The following is an 18,774-nucleotide window of genomic DNA, read 5'->3' as shown; positions in this document are numbered from 1 at the left end:
GGGTGCCCGCTCTGGTGTCAGAGCACTTACCATCCTCGGTGGGCACGTAGAGGTTGAGGTACAGGCAGTCCTCGCTCTGGTTCTGCACGTAGGTGGCGGCTGCCTCCAGGTTGTCGGTGAACCACACGGGCAGCATGATGGCGGGCAGCGCCCCGTGTAGGTTCTGTGGGCAGGCAGGCGGCAGGGTGGTGGCGTTGCGCACGCCGGGCCACGAGGCAGGCGCCTCCGGAGGCTGGAAGCGGCGGGCTCCCAGGGGTGGTGTGGCGTACGGCACGCCCAAGAACTGCACGACCGGGCCCAGGATCTCGTTGTTGAGTTCACGACGGACACCTCGTACTCGCCCGTAGGCAGTGTTCACCACTGGGAAGCGCTCCTCCCCGAGGCTGCTGAGGCCCAGGCCGGGGCTTCCAGGGGCGCCCCCGGGACCCCCTCCCCCACGTTGAGCCCCCGCCAGCCCCACCAGACACAGCGCCAGGAGCCACATGCTGATCGGGGGGACCCCCCCTCCCTCCCCGGGACCCCCCCCCTCGGAGAGAGAGAGAAGGGGGGGAGAGGGAGGGAGGCCCCCCTTGCCCCAGGAGGGAGGAGGGGGCGGGGAAAGGAGGAAGGAGGGGGGGCGGGGAGGGACCTGGGTTAGACCGGGCTGAGCTGGGATCTATTCCTCTCCATGGAGGGGGCAAGGGGTGGGGCTGGGGAAGGGAGTGGGAGAAGGTGGTGGCAGGCCCGACCTGGGGGGAAGGCAAGAGGCAGACAGGCGAAAATAGGGAGAAGTGGAAGAAGGGAAGGGAAATTGAACAAACGGGACAGACAGAAAGGGGTGGGGAAACAGAAGAGACAAGTAGTTAGTGACTTGGAATTTACACCATACTGCCCCCCCCATCTTCCACCTACAGGTGCCCCACAGCACCCCCCACCCCAAAGACTCGACCCCTCAGAAGAACCCAGCCAGAAAAATCTGCTACTGGGGGGTGGGGTTGGGGGGGGGTCAAGAGACTATCAAAGCCCAGAGCTGAGTCTTGGAGGAGTGAGGGCCATGTCCCTAGGTAACCCCCCCATAGCCCTTAGGACCCATTTTATCCCTCCCAGGTAGTCTCTGCTCCTGGACTCAGGAGTCCCAGTTCCTACCCCCCTGGGAGGGATGAGATAGACAGGGAAGAGAAAATAAAAATACCAAGTCATTAATTAGCAGGAAGTGGCGGGTTTGTTTATGCGTGTTAATTACTCAAGAGCTGTAATTTCATGACACTGAACCCCCAACCCAGGCCAGATGCGGGACCATTCTTGGGATTGCACTAGCCCAGCACCTTCTCCTCCCTTCAGCCTCCCATAACCCAAAGGTCTGTGAGGCTGGGGGCATACACCACCCCCCACTTCACCCCAGGCGGCCTCCATTTCTTCCCTCTGAAGTTAAGGTGCCTTGAGGCAGAGGCTGGAGTAGGGAGGGGATGCTGGAGGGGCAAATCCAGGGACAGATGCGTGATCCTGCAGCCGGTTGCCGGGAGACAGGATGCTGCCCGCAATGTTACCTCGGTAACGGGGCTGCAGCTTTAACCCTGGAGGGGGGTGTCTGGAGGAAGAGGGGAAGGGGCTGGGTTGGTTATGGGGTCCATGTAGGGCATAAGGAGATGAGCAGAAGTGTGAGTCAGAATGTTTCCTCCAACCTTAGCATGGAGGGAGAAGTATGTGATTGAGGAGACTGGATGACTGGGCCACGGAGACACCCCCCAAAAAAAAATCCCACCTCTTGCCCTTTGTTGGCCCCAATCATAGCCTAGTCCTAGTGACCTGGCCTCTGCCTGGGGGAAAGGGGTGCTGAGGGGAATCTGAGGAGAATCGGCTGCACTGGTCCCTCCCAGTGTGGGGCAGCCTTGGGCTCCAGACACCTCCTGTTCCATGTATTTTGACCCATAGTCTGGGGAAAACCTTGGCTTTCTTCCCACCCCACCGTACCCCATCCTACAATTCACCTCCCCTTCCCCTTGCCAACACCCTCACACACACACCCCCACCTTCCCACACACAGTTGCCGCTTTGATGCCGGGTGGTCAGGGGAGCAGGTACGGGGGGAGGGGGGGAGAGCTGACAGAAGAGGGGAAGACACCCAGGTCATTTCAACAAGCCACCCCCAGCACACACACCCCCAACCCCCAGTCGCCAGAGCTGTTTGCTGACGCTGGGTTTTCAGAGCCAGGCAGGCGCCAGCCGTCGGGTGGCTCTCTGCAGGTGTCAATTTATTCCAGAGATGAGGACACAGGAATCCTTAACCACACACACTCAGTCGTGTCCTCCCCCTCTCTAGGTTCTCTCAGGCTCACCTGGAGGGGGCTTGGGGCTGACTTGCTTAGACTGTCCTCAGCCCATACTAGCCTGGGCTCTGCTTCAAGGCCTTACTGCCCCTTCTCTCTCCCACTAGCATGGGCTGCTTCTCTCTCTCTCTTTCTCTCTCTCTCTCTCTCTCTCTCTCACACACACACACACACACACACACACACACACACACACACGCTCGCACCCAAGGTACTCCGGGCCTCTGGCCTCCTCCCTGCCAGCTTCTCTCTCATCTTTACTCCCACTGGAGCCCTCCCCCTATCTCTCCTCTCCTTAGTGCCCCCTCCGAGCATCTTTCCAGGCCTCTTCCAGCTTGCCTTTAGTCTCTCACCCTCAGTCTTTTTTTCTCTTCTCCATCGCTCTCCTTGCTGTTTCTTATCCCCTCTCCTTAAAATCCCTTCCCCAGATTTATCCCTCAAACACATTCTATTTCTCTCTCTCTTTCTCCTTTCCCCTGTTTCCCCCATTTTCTCTCCCCATCGCTGTCTGCCACATCTTGCCCACCCCACCCCCCCAGCTACCTCCCCCAACGCTCTCCCCATCCTTTTGCCTAGCTTTCTTCATTTCTGCCCAGGCCTGACTCCCCCAGCCGGGGAGAGCTGAGGGACAGGGGCTCTGGCCGCAACCCCCCCCCCCCTTCCTGCAGTGGGGAAAATGGCTTGGCCGGGAAGGGGAGAAGGAGGGGGAGGGGGAGATGGGAACACACAGGGTCTGTGGGCCCATTCAAAGGATCATTCATGGGCTGGAGAGAGGCAGAGACAAAGAGACCAAGACGCAGAGACACGGAGAGAGCATCCCTAGGCGGAGACACGCAGACAGCGCAGGCTGGGGGAAACCACGCGCAGGGCGATGGGTGGGGAGGGAGACCCCAGCGGACCGCCACGCAGCCCCCCTCACCCGCTCGGCTTAGGTCCTACCTGGTTCAGCCCCGCGGCCGTGGTGCCTCCATCCAGAGCTCCGAGTAAGGGGCGGACGGGCTTAGGGAGGGGGCGGCGGCCTCTGAGCCCCCGCGGCCCCACAGGCCCAGCCCCCGCCCGCAGCACCTCACCCGGCGGGGGAAGGGGATCGCCCCAGCCCCGGGGGGCGGGGCCGGGTTCCAGTGGATCCCGGAGGGGTGGGGGGTTGGGGGGAGAGGTAGGAGATGGGGCAAGGAGGAGCCCGAGAACAGGGATCTCCGCAGTGGGGATGGCGGAGCGAGGAGGAGGCAGCGGGACAGGGCTGGATTTGGATCCACTGGCTCTGTGGGCCGGCTTCGAGGGATCAGAAGGCGGTACAGGCGGAGGATCCTTAGGGATCGAGTGCGGGAGGAGGAGTTCACAGCAATCCCCAGGGGCTCGGACCGCGGGGAGCGCAGAATCCGCGGTGCAGGGGCAGGGATCCAGCCGGAATCCTCGGGGAGGGGGGAGGGATCGAGTCGATCCCGAGGGCGGGCGGGAGGGGGAGGTCCAGATAGAGGAGGGCGGGAGCCGAATCTGGAGCCCCGGGGAGAGGGTCCGCAGGGCGGCGAGGAGGGAAAGTGGGGACAGGGGGAGGCTTCGGGGGGAGCTCAGCAGCCGGGAGGCCCGGACACCAGGCTCCGCACGCCAGGGCCCGCCCGCCCCGCGTCCATCCCAGCTCGAGAGTGATGATCCGCCGGCCGAGCAGCCGCAGCAGCCCCGCGCGTCACCGCGCGGCCGCCTCCCCCGCCCCCCGCCAAGAGCAGCGCACACCCCTCACTCGCACCAGTCTGCCCGGCCGCCCGCCCTCCAGAGTGTGGGGGGACAGGAGACGGTGGAAGGGGGCGGGAGTGGACAGACAGACGGATGGGCGAAGAGGACCGGAGCAGGGTGGACCTACCCCCCCCCCAAACACACACACAAGATCTCCCACCCTCAGGGTTCTCGCAGGGTGGGTGGGGGTGGAGAGGAGGCATTAGGGATGCTCGGTGGGGGCGGGGCATCATGTGGAGAAGGCGGGGCTATTGCTTTGTGGGCGTGGTTTAAATGTGACGGGCGGGGTCTGTGTCGGTGAGACCGCCTCTTTTCGGGAGCCGGTCAGGTTTAGAACTGAAGGGGAGGAGCCTGTGGGGAAAGGGGTGGGACCTTGCGTGGGAGACTGGGATCTTTGGAAATTGGCCGGAGATGGGAGGAGGTGTTAAAAGAGACGATCAACTTGGAAAGTGGGCCAATCCGTGACGCAAATCCTTCGGCCCCGCCCCTCTCCCCTGCTCCGCCTCCCCCTACCCTCCTCGCGCCCCATTGCTCCGCTCCTCTGCTCTTAATTGGCTCTGGTTTCTCCGCCCGCCAGACGTCTTCTCCACTCATCGGCGATCTTACAAGGGGGCAAGTTCCCGAGTGGACCCCCGACGCTGAAACGAACTCGGCTCCGATTGGGCACCTCTGAGCCTTATTTACATGGGAGGTCGGGATTGGCTGACTTCTTGGGTGGCCTGGGCGGTGTTCGCTTCGCGCGCGTGACCACCTACAGCCATGGCCCGGCCGGGCAGTGTTTTCCGCCGCCTGGGTGCCTTGTCCGGAGCCGGGGCCTTATGTTTGGCCTCCTACGGGGCGCACGGTCAGGGGTCGGGGGAGCAGCCTTTGGGGGGTGGGGGTAGGTGGCTGGTGCAGGGGGCGGAGTCTATGGGAAGTGCCCAGCCACCTCTCGACCGGACCTGGGTGGAACCCTAAATCTTTTATAAAGTCTTCATCCCGGTGCGATTGGCTCCCCAAACTGCCGATGACTCCTTCTACCAATCAGAAACCTTCAGGGGGCGCCTTTTTGTCCTCCTGGGGCTCTTCAGGAATAGGGGCGACCGGGACTACGAGCTAGAGCTTATAACTTGCCTTCCCATTTTGCAGGTGCCCAGTTTCCGGATCCCTATGGGAAGGAGGTGAAGTTCGGAGTCTATGAGGGTTCAAAGTCTGGGGTGCCTGAAGGAAGGAGGGGAAGGGAGGGACAGGTTCTTTGGAGCTGCAGTGGTTGCAGACCTGAACTGTGTGTGGGGGGGGCACATTGGGATTTAAAGGCCCGTCGCTAAGGGAATGAGTTTTTGCCCACTTTCTTTTCTTTTATTTAATTGTTTATTATTGGATAGAGACAGAGAAATTGAGAGAGGAGGGGAGATAGACAGAGAGACACCAGTAGCACTGCTTCACCACTCGTGAAGCTTTCCTCCTGCAGGTGGGGACCAGGGACTTGAACCCTGGTCCTTGCACACTGTAATGTGTGCACTTAGCCAGATGTGCCACCACCTTGCCCCTTTATATATATATATATATTTTTTTTTTTATTTAGTTTATATTAGTGAAAGATACACAGATAAAGACCAGAGCACTGCTCAGGTCAGGCTTATGGTGGTCTGGGGACCTTAGAGCCACAGGCATGAGAAGACTTTACATCACCATTGTGCTGCCTCTCCAGCCTCAAATTTATGTCCATGGTGGAATTCCTACATGGCTTAGGAAGTCCCTCCAACACACTCACCCCCATTTCACTTTTTTCTTGCAGCTCTATTTCAAGGCCAACCAGTACCACTTCTTACACAGCCTGGCCCTGTTAGGGGTGCCCCATTGCAGAAAACCCCTCTGGGTAATTCACCCCCATCCCTTACCCTACCCCAACCTCCCACCCACTCTTTCCTAGCCTTCTTGGTTTTTATATACCTGTATTCTGCTTTATATCTCTTTTTAGGCTGGATTACTGCTAGTGTCTGGAACCACTTTATTCTGCACCAGCTTTTACTACCATGGTCTGAGTGGAGACCCCAGCGCCCAGCCTTTGGCCCCTGTGGGAGGAAGCCTGCTTATCTTGGGCTGGCTTGCCTTAGCACTTTGATCTTTCTGGGTAGCATTTTGAGAGTTGGGGAGGGAAAGGATTAAAAAAGAAAGGCAAATTAAGACTTTTGGAGTCTTTATTTTATTTTACCAGAGCACCGCTCAGCTCTGGTTTATGGTGGTACAGGGTCTTCTCCTCCTCTCCCCATTTATGGTGTCTTTATGGTGTCTTCTCCTCCTCTCCCCATTTCTCTCTGGCCTATCCAACAACGACGACATCAATAATAACTACAACAATACAACAACAAGAGCAACAAGAGAATAAATAAATTTTTTTTAAATGAAGCCATTTTTTCTTTTTTTTTTTAAATATTTATTTATCCATTCCCTTTTGTTGCCCTTGTTTTATTGTTGTTCTTGATGTCGTTTGCTATTGCATAGGACAGAGAGAAATGGAGAGAGGAGGAGAAGACAGAGAGGGGGAGAGAAAGACAGACACCTGCAGACCTGCTTCACCACCTGTGAAGCGACTCCCCTGCAGGTGGGGAGCCGGGGGCTCAAACCGGGATCCTTACACCGGTCCTTGCGCTTTGCACCACCTGCGCTTAACCCGCTGCGCCACCGCCCAACTCCATAAATAAATATTTTTTAAAAAATAAAAAAAAAAAGGGAGTCGGGCTGTAGCGCAGCAGGTTAAGCGCAGGTGGCGCAAAGCACAAGGACCGGCATAAGGATCCCGGTTTAAACCCCGGCTCCCCACCTGCAGGGGAGTCGCTTCACAGGCGGTGAAGCAGGTCTGCAGGTGTCTATCTTTCTCTCCTCCTCTCTGTCTTCCCCTCCTCTCTCCATTTCTCTCTGTCCTATCCAACAACGACAACAACAATAATAACTACAACAATAAAACAACAAGGGCAACAAAAGGGAATAAATAAATAAAATATTAAAAAAAAAAGAAGTAGGAATAAACATCATAGTCTTGTGGCTTTGGCAGGCTACATGTTACTCCCCTATAACTGTAAAGAATGGGTACAATACTTTGTATCGTTCTGTTCTCAGGGGAGGTCATACCCAGAATTGTTTTAGACTTTTGCTGAGGGCTATCTCTACCATTAATCTTCTATGGGGGCATACAGATCTTTGCCTAGTCGTGGACCACTGCTCATCTAGGTCTGGTACAGTTTAACTATTAATCTTTCTTTGTTTCAATACGTCAGCTTGTACCTGGGAGGCCTCAATCTCTGCATTCTTTCTTTGAGGGGCAGGTCATAACATGACTTCTTTTGTCCGTCTATGTTGACCCACCTTCCCCACTTTCATAATGTAACTTTTAAATATGCCCCTGTGTAAGGGAGAGGGGGTGCTTCTAATTCTCCATTTCCACCAGGCACTGCCAAAGCATTTATTAATCAATTGTGACAGTATAATTATTTGTAACAATAACGGGGGGGGGGGGGGAGAATGCGTCGACCCATTCCCGTCCTTCTGCCCAGCTTCCTTGAAGTCTGAATGCAGGTCCAGAGGAGATGACCTTGTCAGTTTCCCTGGCGTTCCGGTTGGGGGCACTGCAATTCTAGGAGCCAGGCAATAGCACAGCGGGATAAGTGCACGTGGTGTAAATCGCAAGGACTGGTGTAAGGATCCCGGTTGGAGCCCCCGGCACCCCACCAGCAGGGGAGTCCCTTCATAGGCGGCGAAGCAGGTCTGCAGGTGTCTGTCTCCTCTTTGTCTTCCCCTTCTCTCTCCATTTCTCTCTGTCCTGTCCAACGACAACATCAACAAAAACAACAATAATAACTACAACAATAGAACAAGAGCAACAAAAGGGAATAAATAAATATTTTTTAAAATACTTAATATCCAACAACCTGGAAAAACAAGGACAAGCAATTCCCACATAATTCTGAATGTAAAAAAAAAATGTGCACTCTACCAGGTGCGCCACCACCCAGCCCCTCAGAATATACATTTCTAACTGAAGCTCTCGGCATGGCCTATGAATCAGTACCTCTTTGTACATTTTTTTTTTTAATATTTATTTATTCCCTTTTGTTGCCCTTGTTATTTTATTGTTGTAGTTATTATTGTTATTGATGTTATCATTGGATAGAACAGAGAGAAATGGAGAGAGGAGGGGAAGACAAGACGGGGAGAGAAAGATAGACACATGCAGACCTGCTTCACCGCCTATGAAACACCTCCCCTGCAGGTGGGGAGGTGGGGGCTTGAACCAGGATCCTCACTCTAGTCCTTGCGCTTTGTGCCACCTGTGCTTAACCTGCTGCGCTACCGCCCCACTCTTTTTTTTTTCAACCAGAGCACTGCTTAGCTCTGGCTTATAGAGGGGGTCGGTAGCACAGCGGGGTTAAGCACACGTGGCGCAGAAGCACAAGGACCGGTGTAAGGATCCCAGTTCAAGCCCAGGCTCCCCACCTGCTGGGGGGGTCGCTTCACAGGGAGTGAAGCAGGTCTGCAGGTTTCTTTCTGGCTTATGATGGTGCAGGGAATTGAATCTGGGACTTTGGAGCCTCAGGCAGAGTGAGAAATATTTATTAAAATGAAAGTAGGCAGAGAGAGACCATCAGACAACCTCCAGGAGAAGAGTCAATTCTAATAAACACCTTGTATGTCTAATATTCGCAGTAATTTAAAGATTACAGTAAGTTTTCAGTCCTGTTACACAGATTTGTTGAGAGTTCTAAAAGGGTTAAAACAGGGTAGGAGGAGTGTCTGTTTATTTTTTAAATATTATTTATTCATTAATGAGAGGGTTAGGAAGAGAGCCATCACTCTGGTATATGTGCTGCTGGGATGGAACTCGGGTCTTCATGCGTGAGAGTTCAATCCTTTATCCACTGTGTCATCTCCCGGACCGCATGTCTATTTGTTTTTTGAGAACGTACTTACTGAGAGGAAACCAGAGCATCACTCTGGCGTACACAGTGTAGAAAACCCAGCCCAGCCTTTAAGCAGATGAAATAGTTCACTGCTGTGTGTGGCCCAGGTTTGAGCCTGGCCCCCCTTGCATTGAAGGAAGCTTTGGAATTGTGGTCTCTTTCCTTCTCTCTTCCTTTCTGCCTCTCTGCCTCTATCAATGTGCCTCCCCCCCCCAAAAAAAAAAAAAAAAAAGAGTTTAATGCATGGAAGTTCTAAGCTCTGCACTGAGCAGCCTCCCTGGCCTTTAGTCACAAAATATTTTGTGTCTTAAAGCAAACACAGAAGTGTATCGAGGGTCAGAAGTGTGTCACAGGGAGTTGGACAGTAGCACAGCGGGTTAAGCGCAGGTGGTGTAAGGATCCCAGTTCGAGCCCCCGGCTCCCCACCTGCAGGGGAGTCACTTCACAGGCGGTGAAGTAGGTCTGCGGGTGTCTTTCTCTCCCCCCTCTGACTTCCCCTCCTCTCTCCATTTTTCTCTGTCCTGTCCAACAACGATGACATCAACGACAATAATAACAATAAAACAACATAGAGCAACAAAAGGGAATAAATAAATATTTTTTTAAAGTGTGTCACAATACTTGAGATAATCCCTAAAAGAACCCTGTTGGAAATACCATGAGTAGAAAGACAGATGGGGAAATAGGAGTCTTCAGTGTGGTCCAAATTTTTTAGGTAGATGGAAAAAAAGAACTAGAAGATTGGAAGATACTTGGAGGTGAGCATTTATTCATTAATTAAACCAGTGTTCATCATGTATCAGACACACATTACAAGGAAATTCAATCTTCAGTTTCCTAACTAGCAGCAGAAACTGGCTTTGAACAACTAAAGAGGTTGATACATAGTTGTGTAACTGAGAGTGGAGCAGTGGGTCCTGCAGAAGAGGTCCCCTGGAGCTGAAACTAACCATGCTCACAACAGGAAGGAGCAAGTTGAGCCAGAATAGTTGGTAAAACATTAAAAGTGGGAGTTGGGCGGTGGCGCAGCGGGTTAAGCGCAGGTAGCGCCAAGCACAAGGACCAGCGTAAGGATCCCGGTTCGAGCCCCCGCCTCCCCACCTGCTTCACAGGCGGTGAAGCAGGTCTGCAGGTGTCTATCTTTCTCTCTCCCCTCTGTCTTCCCCTCCTCTCTCCATTTCTCTCTGTCCTATCCAACATCAACGACATCAATGACTATAACAATAAAACAAGGGCAACGAAAGGGAATAAATAAAAAAAATTAAAAGAAATAGCTCAAAATCATAGAGGCAGGAGAGAATTTGGAGTCAGGCAGTAGGTAGCGCAGCGGGTTAAGCACATGTGGTGCGAAGTGCAAGGACCGGCATAAGGATCCCAGTTCGAGGCCCCGGCTCCGAGCCTCCACACCTGTAGGGGATTCGCTTCACAGGCGGCAAAGCAGGTCTGCAGGTGTCTATCTTTCTCTCCATTTCTCTCTGTCCTATCTAACAACGACAACATCAATAATAACTACAACAACAATAAAGCAACAAGGGCAACAAAAGGGGAAATATATATATAAATACACCAGGACCCTATGCTTGCAACTCTTGCTCTCTGTAGTGTCTCTGGCCACAAGTTGTGAAACCTTGATAGCAGTTGGATGAAAGGTGGTGAAAAGGGTACAATTCGGAACCTATCTTGAATGTGCTGGTGGGACATACTGATGAGTTGTATATAAAGGGTGAACAAGAGGACCATCTCTGTTTATGTACCTGCTTAGATAGAGGTGCTGTTACTCAGAGAAGAAAAGCTGAAAGGTGGCCTGGGATGTGGTGCTGTAGACGCAGTGTTGGACTCCAGAGCATGAGGTCGTGAGTTTGATTCCAGGCATCCCACGTGTGAGAGTAGTACTTTGGTTCTCTCTCTTCCTCCTCCACTCTCTTAAATAAAAAAAGAACTGGAAGATTGGAAGATACTTGGAGGGCAGAAAGAAAGAAAAGATGTGGGGTGGGGGTAGATAGCATAATAGTTATGCAAAGAGATTCTCATGCCTGAGGCTCCAAAATCCCAGGTTCAATCCCCCTGCACCATCATAAGCAAGAGCTGAGCAGTGCTCTGGTTAAATAAGGGGGGGGGGGCAGTCGGATAGTAGCACAGCAGGTTAAGCACATGTAGCATGAAGCAAAGCGCAAGGACTGGCGTAGGGATCCCGGTTCCAGCCCCGGCTCCCCACCTGCAGGGGAGTTGCTTGACAAGCAGGTCTGCAGGTGTCTGTTTTTCTCTCCCCCTCTCTGTCTTCCCCTCCTCTCTCCATTTCTCTCTGTCCTATCCAGCAACAACAATAATAACTACAGCAATAAAACAACAAGGGCAACAAAAGGGAATAAATAAATATTTTTAAAAATCTGAAAGATTAGTGATAAAGGACAAAAAGCCGAAAGGGGGAAAGTTAGGGGGAACTAGATAAAGTAAATGTTGCTTGTGGGAGCTGGGTAGTAGCGCAGTGCTTAAGCGTAAGCGCACGTGTCGCAAAGCACAAAGACCGGCGTAAGGACTGCGGTTGGAGCCCCAGCTCCCCACCTGCAGGAAGCAGGTCTGCAGGTGTCTATCTCCCCCCCCCCCGCCACGTCTTCCCCTCCTCTCTCCATTTCTCTCTGTCCTATCCAACAACAATGACAGCAACAATAACAACGGTAAACAAGGGCAGCAAAAGGAAAAAAATAGCCTTCAAGAGCAGTGAATTTGGAGCGGAGGAACTAAGCCCTCGCAATAACCTGGAGACAAAAACAAAACAACAAAAAAGTAAGTGTTTCTTCGGAAAATTGCTCAGCATTTCTTCAAATGGAGGTACAAGCAGGTTGGCAAGAGATCTGGACTCAGGCTGATTGTGTGACCTGGGACTGCCTTCTAGCCCTTCAATTTCCCACAAGTGCCAGACCCAGTGTATGACTCTTCAGCTTCTCTGCAACCTTTTTTTTTTTCTTTGCAACCTTTGACATAGTCACACTGTCCTCCAAACAGGTCGTCTGTCTTCTGTGACAACACTGCCCCTGGTTTTCCCCACCTCTGTGAATATTTTGCTGGTTTGTCCTCTACCCAGTTGAAAATAGATGTTTTCTGCAGCTGAAGAGGTTAAAGTGTTGCATTATCAGGGATGACATCCCAAGCTTGATTCCTCGTATCTCTTGTACCAGTGCTTTGTTTGTTTTTTCTCTTGTTCTCCTTACTAAATATTTTTTGTTTCTTTTTTAATATATTTTATTTATTTGTTACCTTTTGTTGCCCTTGCTGTTTTGTTGTTGTAGTTATTATTGTTGTTGACAATGTCATTGTTGGATAGGATGGAGAGAAATGGAAAGACAGAGGGGGAGAGAAAGATAGACATGTTTCCAAGTTCAGTGCCCTACTCACTACACTATCTAATGGCTCCCAATTTACTTTTTTTTTTTCCTCCAGGGTCATTGCTGTTGCCTGCACTACTAATCCACTGTGCCTGGGGGGCGCCATTTTTTCCCTTTTGTTACTCTTCTTGTTTTATCATTATTGTTGTTGGATAGGACAGAGAGAAATCGAGAGAAGAGAAGACAGAGAGGGGGAGAGAAAGACAGACACCTGCAGACCTGCTTCACCACCTGTAAAGCGACTCCCCTGCAGGTGGGGAGGTGGGGGCTCGAACCGGGATCCTTAGGCTGGTCCTTGTGCTTTGCGCCACCTGTGCTTAACCCGTTGCGCTACCGCCTGACTCCCCCACTAAATATTTTTTAATGCCGACTATGGCACACACAAGTCCTGTGGAAGGACTTGGGTCCCCAACTGCAGACGAGAAGATTCATGATTGATAGAGTAGTGCTACAGGTGTCTTTCTCCCCCTCCTTATTCCCTTCTCCCTGTTTCTCTCTGTCTAAAAGAAGGGGAGGGGGAGCCATCAGGAGCAGTGGCCTTGTCCTATAGGTACTGAGCCACAGTAATTAGCCTGGTGGCATAAAACAAAAAATAAAAATATAGGCTATGTGCTTTGTCATGCACCTGACCTAGGTTTGAGTATGGCCCACATCACCTTGAAGGAAACTTCCTTGCTATGGTCTCTCTCTCTCTCTTAAATGTTTACTTATTGTTGGTAGAGACAGAGAAATTGAGAGGGGGAAGGGAGGTAGAAAGGGGGAGAGACACCTACAGCCCTGCTTCACTTGTGAAGCTTTCCCCATACAGATGTGGGCCAAGATCCTTTCACACGCTGTAATGTGTGTGTTTAACAAGGTGCACCAAAACCTGGTCCCCTATAGTCTCTCTCTGTTTAAAAAATAAAAGGGATGGGGTGGGATGGGGCAGGCAGTAGTGCAACGGGTTAAGCGCACATGGCACGCTTGTGTAGGAATCCAGGTTTGAGGCCCCGGTTCCCCACCTGCAGGGTGGTCACTTCACAGGTGGTGAAACAGGTCTGCAGGTGTTTGTCTTTCTCTCCCCCTCTCTGTCTTCTCTTCTCTCGATTTCTCTCTGTCCTATCCAACAACAATAATGATAAAACAAGAAGAGTAACAAAAGGGAAAAAATGGCGTCCCCCAGGCACAGTGGATTAGTAGTGCAGGCAACAGCAATGACCCTGGAGGAAAAAAAAAAAAAGTAAATTGGGAGCCATTAGATAGTGTAGTGAGTAGGGCACTGAACTTCGAAACATGAGATTCCAAGTTTAATTCTGGCATCTTATGTGCCAGAAAGATGTCCCGGCTCTCTCTCTCTCCATTCCCCCCTCTCGTTTTAATAAATAAATAGCATATATTTTAAATAAAGATAGGGCCTGGGAGGTGGAGCAGTGTTGCCGGTGTCTTTCTCCCTCTCTCCCCACTTCTCTCTCCCTCTCTGTTTCTGTATCAGAAAAGAAAAGAATAGTCACCCAGAGTGGTGGGGTCTTTGCATAGGCACCAGGTCTGGTTGATAACCCAGGTGGGAGGGGAAAAGTGCGTAAACATATTAAAGACACATAGAAATGGCGTTTCAGAAGGGATCCCAGTGCAACCAGAGTGCCCGTGGCAGAGGCATCACTGATTTCCCAGGCTCCTAGCTGCTACCAGAGTGTCTGGCAGCCTCTCCACCCTCCATCCAAGGCAATGTGTACAGGGAGAGACTTAACATCTGGAATGGTCCCCCTGCCATGTGCCAGGAAAGTGCAAACACAGGAGATCTGAACTCAAGTTTACTCTTTACTTTTATAGCTTATGGTGATGCAGGGCCTTTTTGCATAACCATTATGCTATGTACCCCTGCCCTTCCTCCCCTAATTCCTTAGGCTTGAGGGGACCAGGTCTCTTGGAGGACCAAGAAAAATATGACCTGTTTGATAATTGTTTCTTCTTTTTTTAATATTTATTTATTTTCCCTTCTGTTACCCTTGTTTTTTTTAATTATTGTAGTTATTGTTATTTTTTTATATTTATTTATTCCCTTTTGTTGCCCTTATTGTTTTATTGTTGTAGTTATTATTTCTGTCGTTGTTGTTGAATAGGACAGAGAGAAATGGAGAGAGGAGGGGAAGATAGAGAGGGGGAGAGAAAAATAGACACCTGCAGACCTGCTTGACCGCCTGTGAAGCGACTCCCCTGCAGGTGGGGAGCCGGGGGCTCCAACTGGGATCCTTATGCTGGGCCTTGTACTTTGTGCCGCGTGAGCTTAACCTGCTGCGTTACCACCTGACTCCCTGTTGTTGTTATTGATGTCGTTGTTGCTGGATAGGAGAGAAATGGAGAGAGGAGGGGAAGACAGAGAGGGGGAGAGAAAGACAGACACCTGCAGACCTGCTTCACTGCATGTGAGGAGACTCCCCTGCAGGTGGGGAGCTGGGGCTCGAACCAGGATCATTATGTCAGTCCTTGCCCTTTTTGGCCACATACACTTAACCTACTGCACAACCGCCTGACTCCCACGTAATTGTTTCTTCTTATTACTGTACATCGTTTTCCATCTTATCAACAGCCACACAGATTAGTGGAAAGGAAACTAAGAGGTGAAACAGAGCCAGCAAGGGCAAGACGGATCACCTGGGTAGTGCGCCTGCTTTGCCATGCTCTTGACCCAGGTATGAACATGACTCCCCCACCACATTTGTAGACTCCTTAGTGCTGTGGTTTCTTTCCCCTTTCACTGTCTCTGTCACTTAGAATAATGGGACATTAAATGCCAGAGGAAGAGGCAAGATCCATAGCCCCTCTCAGGTTTTAGCATCAAAATGTTAGAATTGTGGGGTGCAAAGTAAGGCAAGTAGAGTCAGGACTGTAGACAAAGGAAAGTTCAATGTAGTGGGTGGGGGTGAGGGGCTGAAAAGCCCCAGTCCAGTTCAGGAGAGCCCACCTTGGGGGAGCTAAGAAGCCCAAGGTGGGACCAGCAGTTGGTCCTTATAGAGTCCCATTATATTTTCTGGCATGGGAAGGGTCATGGCAAGGGTCATAGGATTTGTGATTCATTTCTGGTTGGAGACATCTGGTGCAGGCAGGAGTAAATCTGCTTGTGTGGATGAGGGGTCTGCTTATTCTCATCATGTCCCCTTCAGTCTGTTTCAGCAAAATAAGTTCTTCCTTTGAGAGTAGGAGTCAGGCCTCAGCATATTCTTTCAGTCACTCTATCTGGATAAGCTGATCCAGCAGTGACATTTTAGCAGAGAGAGAGAGAGAGAGTAATTTGTTTTTGTATTTCTGTAGCATACAGTTACACCTGGGTGTCTGGGTAAACAGAATCAAACTGTCCAGTCCCTAAAGCTATGTTCTCCCTTCGTGCATTACAAGAATTCACGTCTCAGCAGTGAAAGGCAAACCCTCAAAAATAAATTTTTAGGGCCAGCAAAATAGCTCACTTGGATAGTGTGCCTGCTTGGTCATGCAACCCAGGTTTGAGTCTGGCCTTCACCATACTGGGAAATGCTTCGGTGTCTTTCCCTCTCTCACCCTGTCTTTCTGAAAAAGTTAGGTTAAAATGGTGAAGCCCCAGTGATAACAAAAATATTTTTTTGAAGATTTATTTTAGTTATTTCACAAGAGAGAGAAAGAAGCAGAGCGTCACTCTAGTGTGTGCAATGCTGCAGGAAGAACTGAGGGCGTCTGTGCGTAAATCTAGGTTTCTTCCACTGTGCCACTTCCCGCTTTCCAACATTTTATTTTTACTTGGATACAACTTGTAATATCAGTGTTACAAGTAGACACTAAGGCAGGCTTCTTTTGCCTTTGAGTTCATTAAGACGTTGAACTGGGAGTCAGGCAGTACCTCAACAGGTTAAGCACAGGTGGAGCAAAATGCAAGGATCCTGCTTCGAGCCCCCGGCTCCCAACCTGCAGGGGAGTCGCTTCACAGGTGGTGAAGCGGGTCTTCAGGTGTCTGTCTTTCTCTCTCCCACTCTGTCTTCCCCTCCTCTCTCCATTTCTCTCTGTCCTATCCAACAATGACATCCATAACAACAATAATAACTACAGGAATAAAAAAAAAAACAAGGGCAACAAAAGGGAATAAATAATTTTTTTTCCTAGTTTTTTTTTAAATTTTTAAAAAATATTTATTTTATTTATTTAGTCCCTTTTGTTGCCCTTGTTGTTTTATTGTTGTAGTTATTATTGTTGTTGTCGTTGTTGGATAGGACAGAGAGAAATGGAGAGAGGAGGGGAAGACAGAGAGGGGGAGAGAAAGATAGACACCTGCAGACCTGCTTCACCGCCTGTGAAGCGACTCCCCTGCAGGTGGGGAGCCGGGGTTCGAACCGGGATCCTTATGCCCGTCCTTGTGCTTTGCGCCACCTGCGCTTAACCCGCTGCGCTACAGCCCGACTCCCTTTTTTTAAAATTAAAAAAAAATTTTAATAAATAAATTTTTAAAAAATTATTTAAAAAAAAAAAAACTTTGAACTATTTGCTAGGCTTTCAGGATGAACCGCTCACTAGGGAAAAAGAAAAAAGAATGGGCCGGGAGATGGTGTCCTGATTGTGCAACAGACTTAATGCCCGGGCTCCAAATTCCCAGGTTCAGTCACCAGCACCACCATAAGCCAAAGCTGAGCAGTACTCTGCACTGCTCATGTAATTAAACGCTGCACTGTAATTAAAATAGATACATATTTAATATTTATTCATTTATTGGATAGAGACAGAGAGACTGAGATGGAAGGGCAAGGTAAAGGGGGTGGGGCAAGCGATGGTGCACCCGGTTAAGCATACACACTATAGTGCAAAAGGAACCAGGTTCAAGCCCCTGGTCCCCAGTTGCAGGGGAAAGCTTCATGAGTGGTGAAGTAGAGCTGCAGGTGTCTCTCTGTCTTTCTACCTCCTCCTCCCCTCTCAATTTCTCTCTGTCTCTGTCCAATAATAAATAAACGAAATTAAAAAAAAAACACTCAAGGAAGATAGGTCCTGAAATGAGTGCAGCCTAGAATGTTCCTAGCTATGACCATGGAATCTGAACTCAGACCTACAGGGATGCAGAGATTACACAGGCTCCTGTGCTGAATGAATATGGGCCCCAGCTCCGACTGGTGGGTTTACAGTTAATGGTATTTATAATCTTTTCCCATATTTGGGAGTTACTCTCTTCCCTGATCCAGCTTTCTAGTCCTATATCTAACTCTGACACCATCTTCTCAGACAATACCTTTAGCCCACCTGCATGTTAGCTGTCGGGCTCAGGCAAAATTAGTAAAGTCATGGCCCCCTAGGAATATACCTAAAAGAAACTTCCTAGCTTTTTCCAAAATGGAGACCCCAAATTTTATCTGCTATACTCTCACCTTTAGGTTCCTTATTATTAAACAATTGGTTCTGCTTTGTATCTTAATGTTTTTTAGCCACCAAGTTGCAGATGCTACCATGACACCAACCTGACTTCCCTGGGAAGACGACCTCACCAATGTGCCCTGGTACCTCACCTATCCAGAGCCCTATCCCCACTAGGGAAAGATAGAAACAGGCTGGGGGGTGTGGATCGACCTGCCAATGTCCATGTCCAGTGGTGAAGCAACTACAGAAGCCAGACCTTCCACCTTCTGTCCCCTATAAAGGTCTTTGGTCCATAATCCCAGAGGAGTAAAGAATAGGAAATCTTCCAATGGAGGGGATGGGATACGGAACCCTTGTGGTGGGAATGGTGTGGAATTGTAGCCCTCGTATCCAACAGACTTGTTGATCATTACTGACTCAATAAAATTTAAAAAAAAGAGAGAGAGAGGGGGGGGGAGAAAGATAAGATACTTTTACCACTTGTGAAGCTTTACCCCCTGCAGGTGGGGACCAGGGGTTTGAACCTGGGTCTTTGTGCACTGTAATGTGTGCACTTAGTGTGACAAAACCTGCCCCCCCTTTTTAAAAACTTTTTTATTATCTATATTTATTGAATAGAGACAGCCAGAAATCAAGAGGGAAGAGGGTGATAGGGAAAGAGACAGAGAGACACCTACAGCCCTGCTTCACAACTAGCAAAGCTTTCCCCCTGCAGGTGGGGACCGGGGGCTCAAACCCGAGTCCTTGAGCCCTGTAACGTGTGCGCTCAACCAGCTGCGCCACCACCTGGTCCCGTACCCCCTTTTTAAAATTATATCACAGCACTACTCAGCTCTGGTTTATGGTGGTGCTGATGGTTGAATTTGGTACCATGGGTGCCTCAGGCATGAAAGTCTTTTTGCATAACCAGTGTGCTATCTCCCCAGCCCCCTAAATAATTTTTTTAATATTTATTTATTTACAACAAGGGCAACAAAAGGGGAGAAAATGGCCTCCAGGAGTGGTGGATTCATGGTGCAGCCACCAAGCCCAGCAATAACCCTGGAGGGAAAAAAAAAATTATTTATTCCCTTT

General features: G+C 50.3%; 2 protein-coding genes and 1 long non-coding RNA gene across 5 annotated transcripts in view; 2 read left to right on the top strand and 1 right to left on the bottom strand.

Moving 5' to 3' along the window:
• NLGN2 (neuroligin 2) overlaps positions 1-3,500 on the bottom strand; it is a 13,607-nt gene extending 10,107 nt beyond the window's left edge. For both annotated transcript variants that reach the window (XM_007521976.3, XM_007521980.3), the window contains exons 1-2: positions 3,246-3,500; positions 31-728 (exon numbers count right to left, since the gene is read on the bottom strand). In XM_007521976.3, the coding sequence (XP_007522038.1) occupies positions 31-484 (454 nt within the window). In that variant the 5' untranslated portion in view covers positions 485-728; positions 3,246-3,500. The remainder of the gene's footprint in view (positions 1-30; positions 729-3,245) is intronic.
• On the top strand, positions 3,487-18,774 carry LOC132542050 (uncharacterized). 2 transcript variants are annotated; one of them, XR_009553193.1, is made up of 3 exons: positions 3,487-3,598; positions 14,932-15,026; positions 17,769-18,774. It is a non-coding gene; the product is annotated as an uncharacterized LOC132542050 (long non-coding RNA). The 2 variants fall into 2 exon arrangements; XR_009553192.1 differs by lacking the exon at positions 3,487-3,598 and adding an exon at positions 11,277-11,762.
• On the top strand, positions 4,734-6,203 carry TMEM256 (transmembrane protein 256). Its single transcript, XM_007521966.3, has 4 exons — positions 4,734-4,881; positions 5,166-5,197; positions 5,815-5,895; positions 5,998-6,203. The coding sequence occupies exons 1-4, from the start codon at positions 4,797-4,799 to the stop codon at positions 6,139-6,141; spliced, it is 342 nt and encodes a 113-aa protein (XP_007522028.1). The 5' UTR covers positions 4,734-4,796; the 3' UTR covers positions 6,142-6,203.

This window comes from Erinaceus europaeus, chromosome 12 (assembly GCF_950295315.1).
Source record: "Erinaceus europaeus chromosome 12, mEriEur2.1, whole genome shotgun sequence".
In the NCBI taxonomy this organism is placed as follows: domain Eukaryota; kingdom Metazoa; phylum Chordata; class Mammalia; order Eulipotyphla; family Erinaceidae; genus Erinaceus; species Erinaceus europaeus.
Note: the sequence above shows the minus strand (reverse complement) of the source record. Positions and strands in the feature narration are given on the sequence as shown.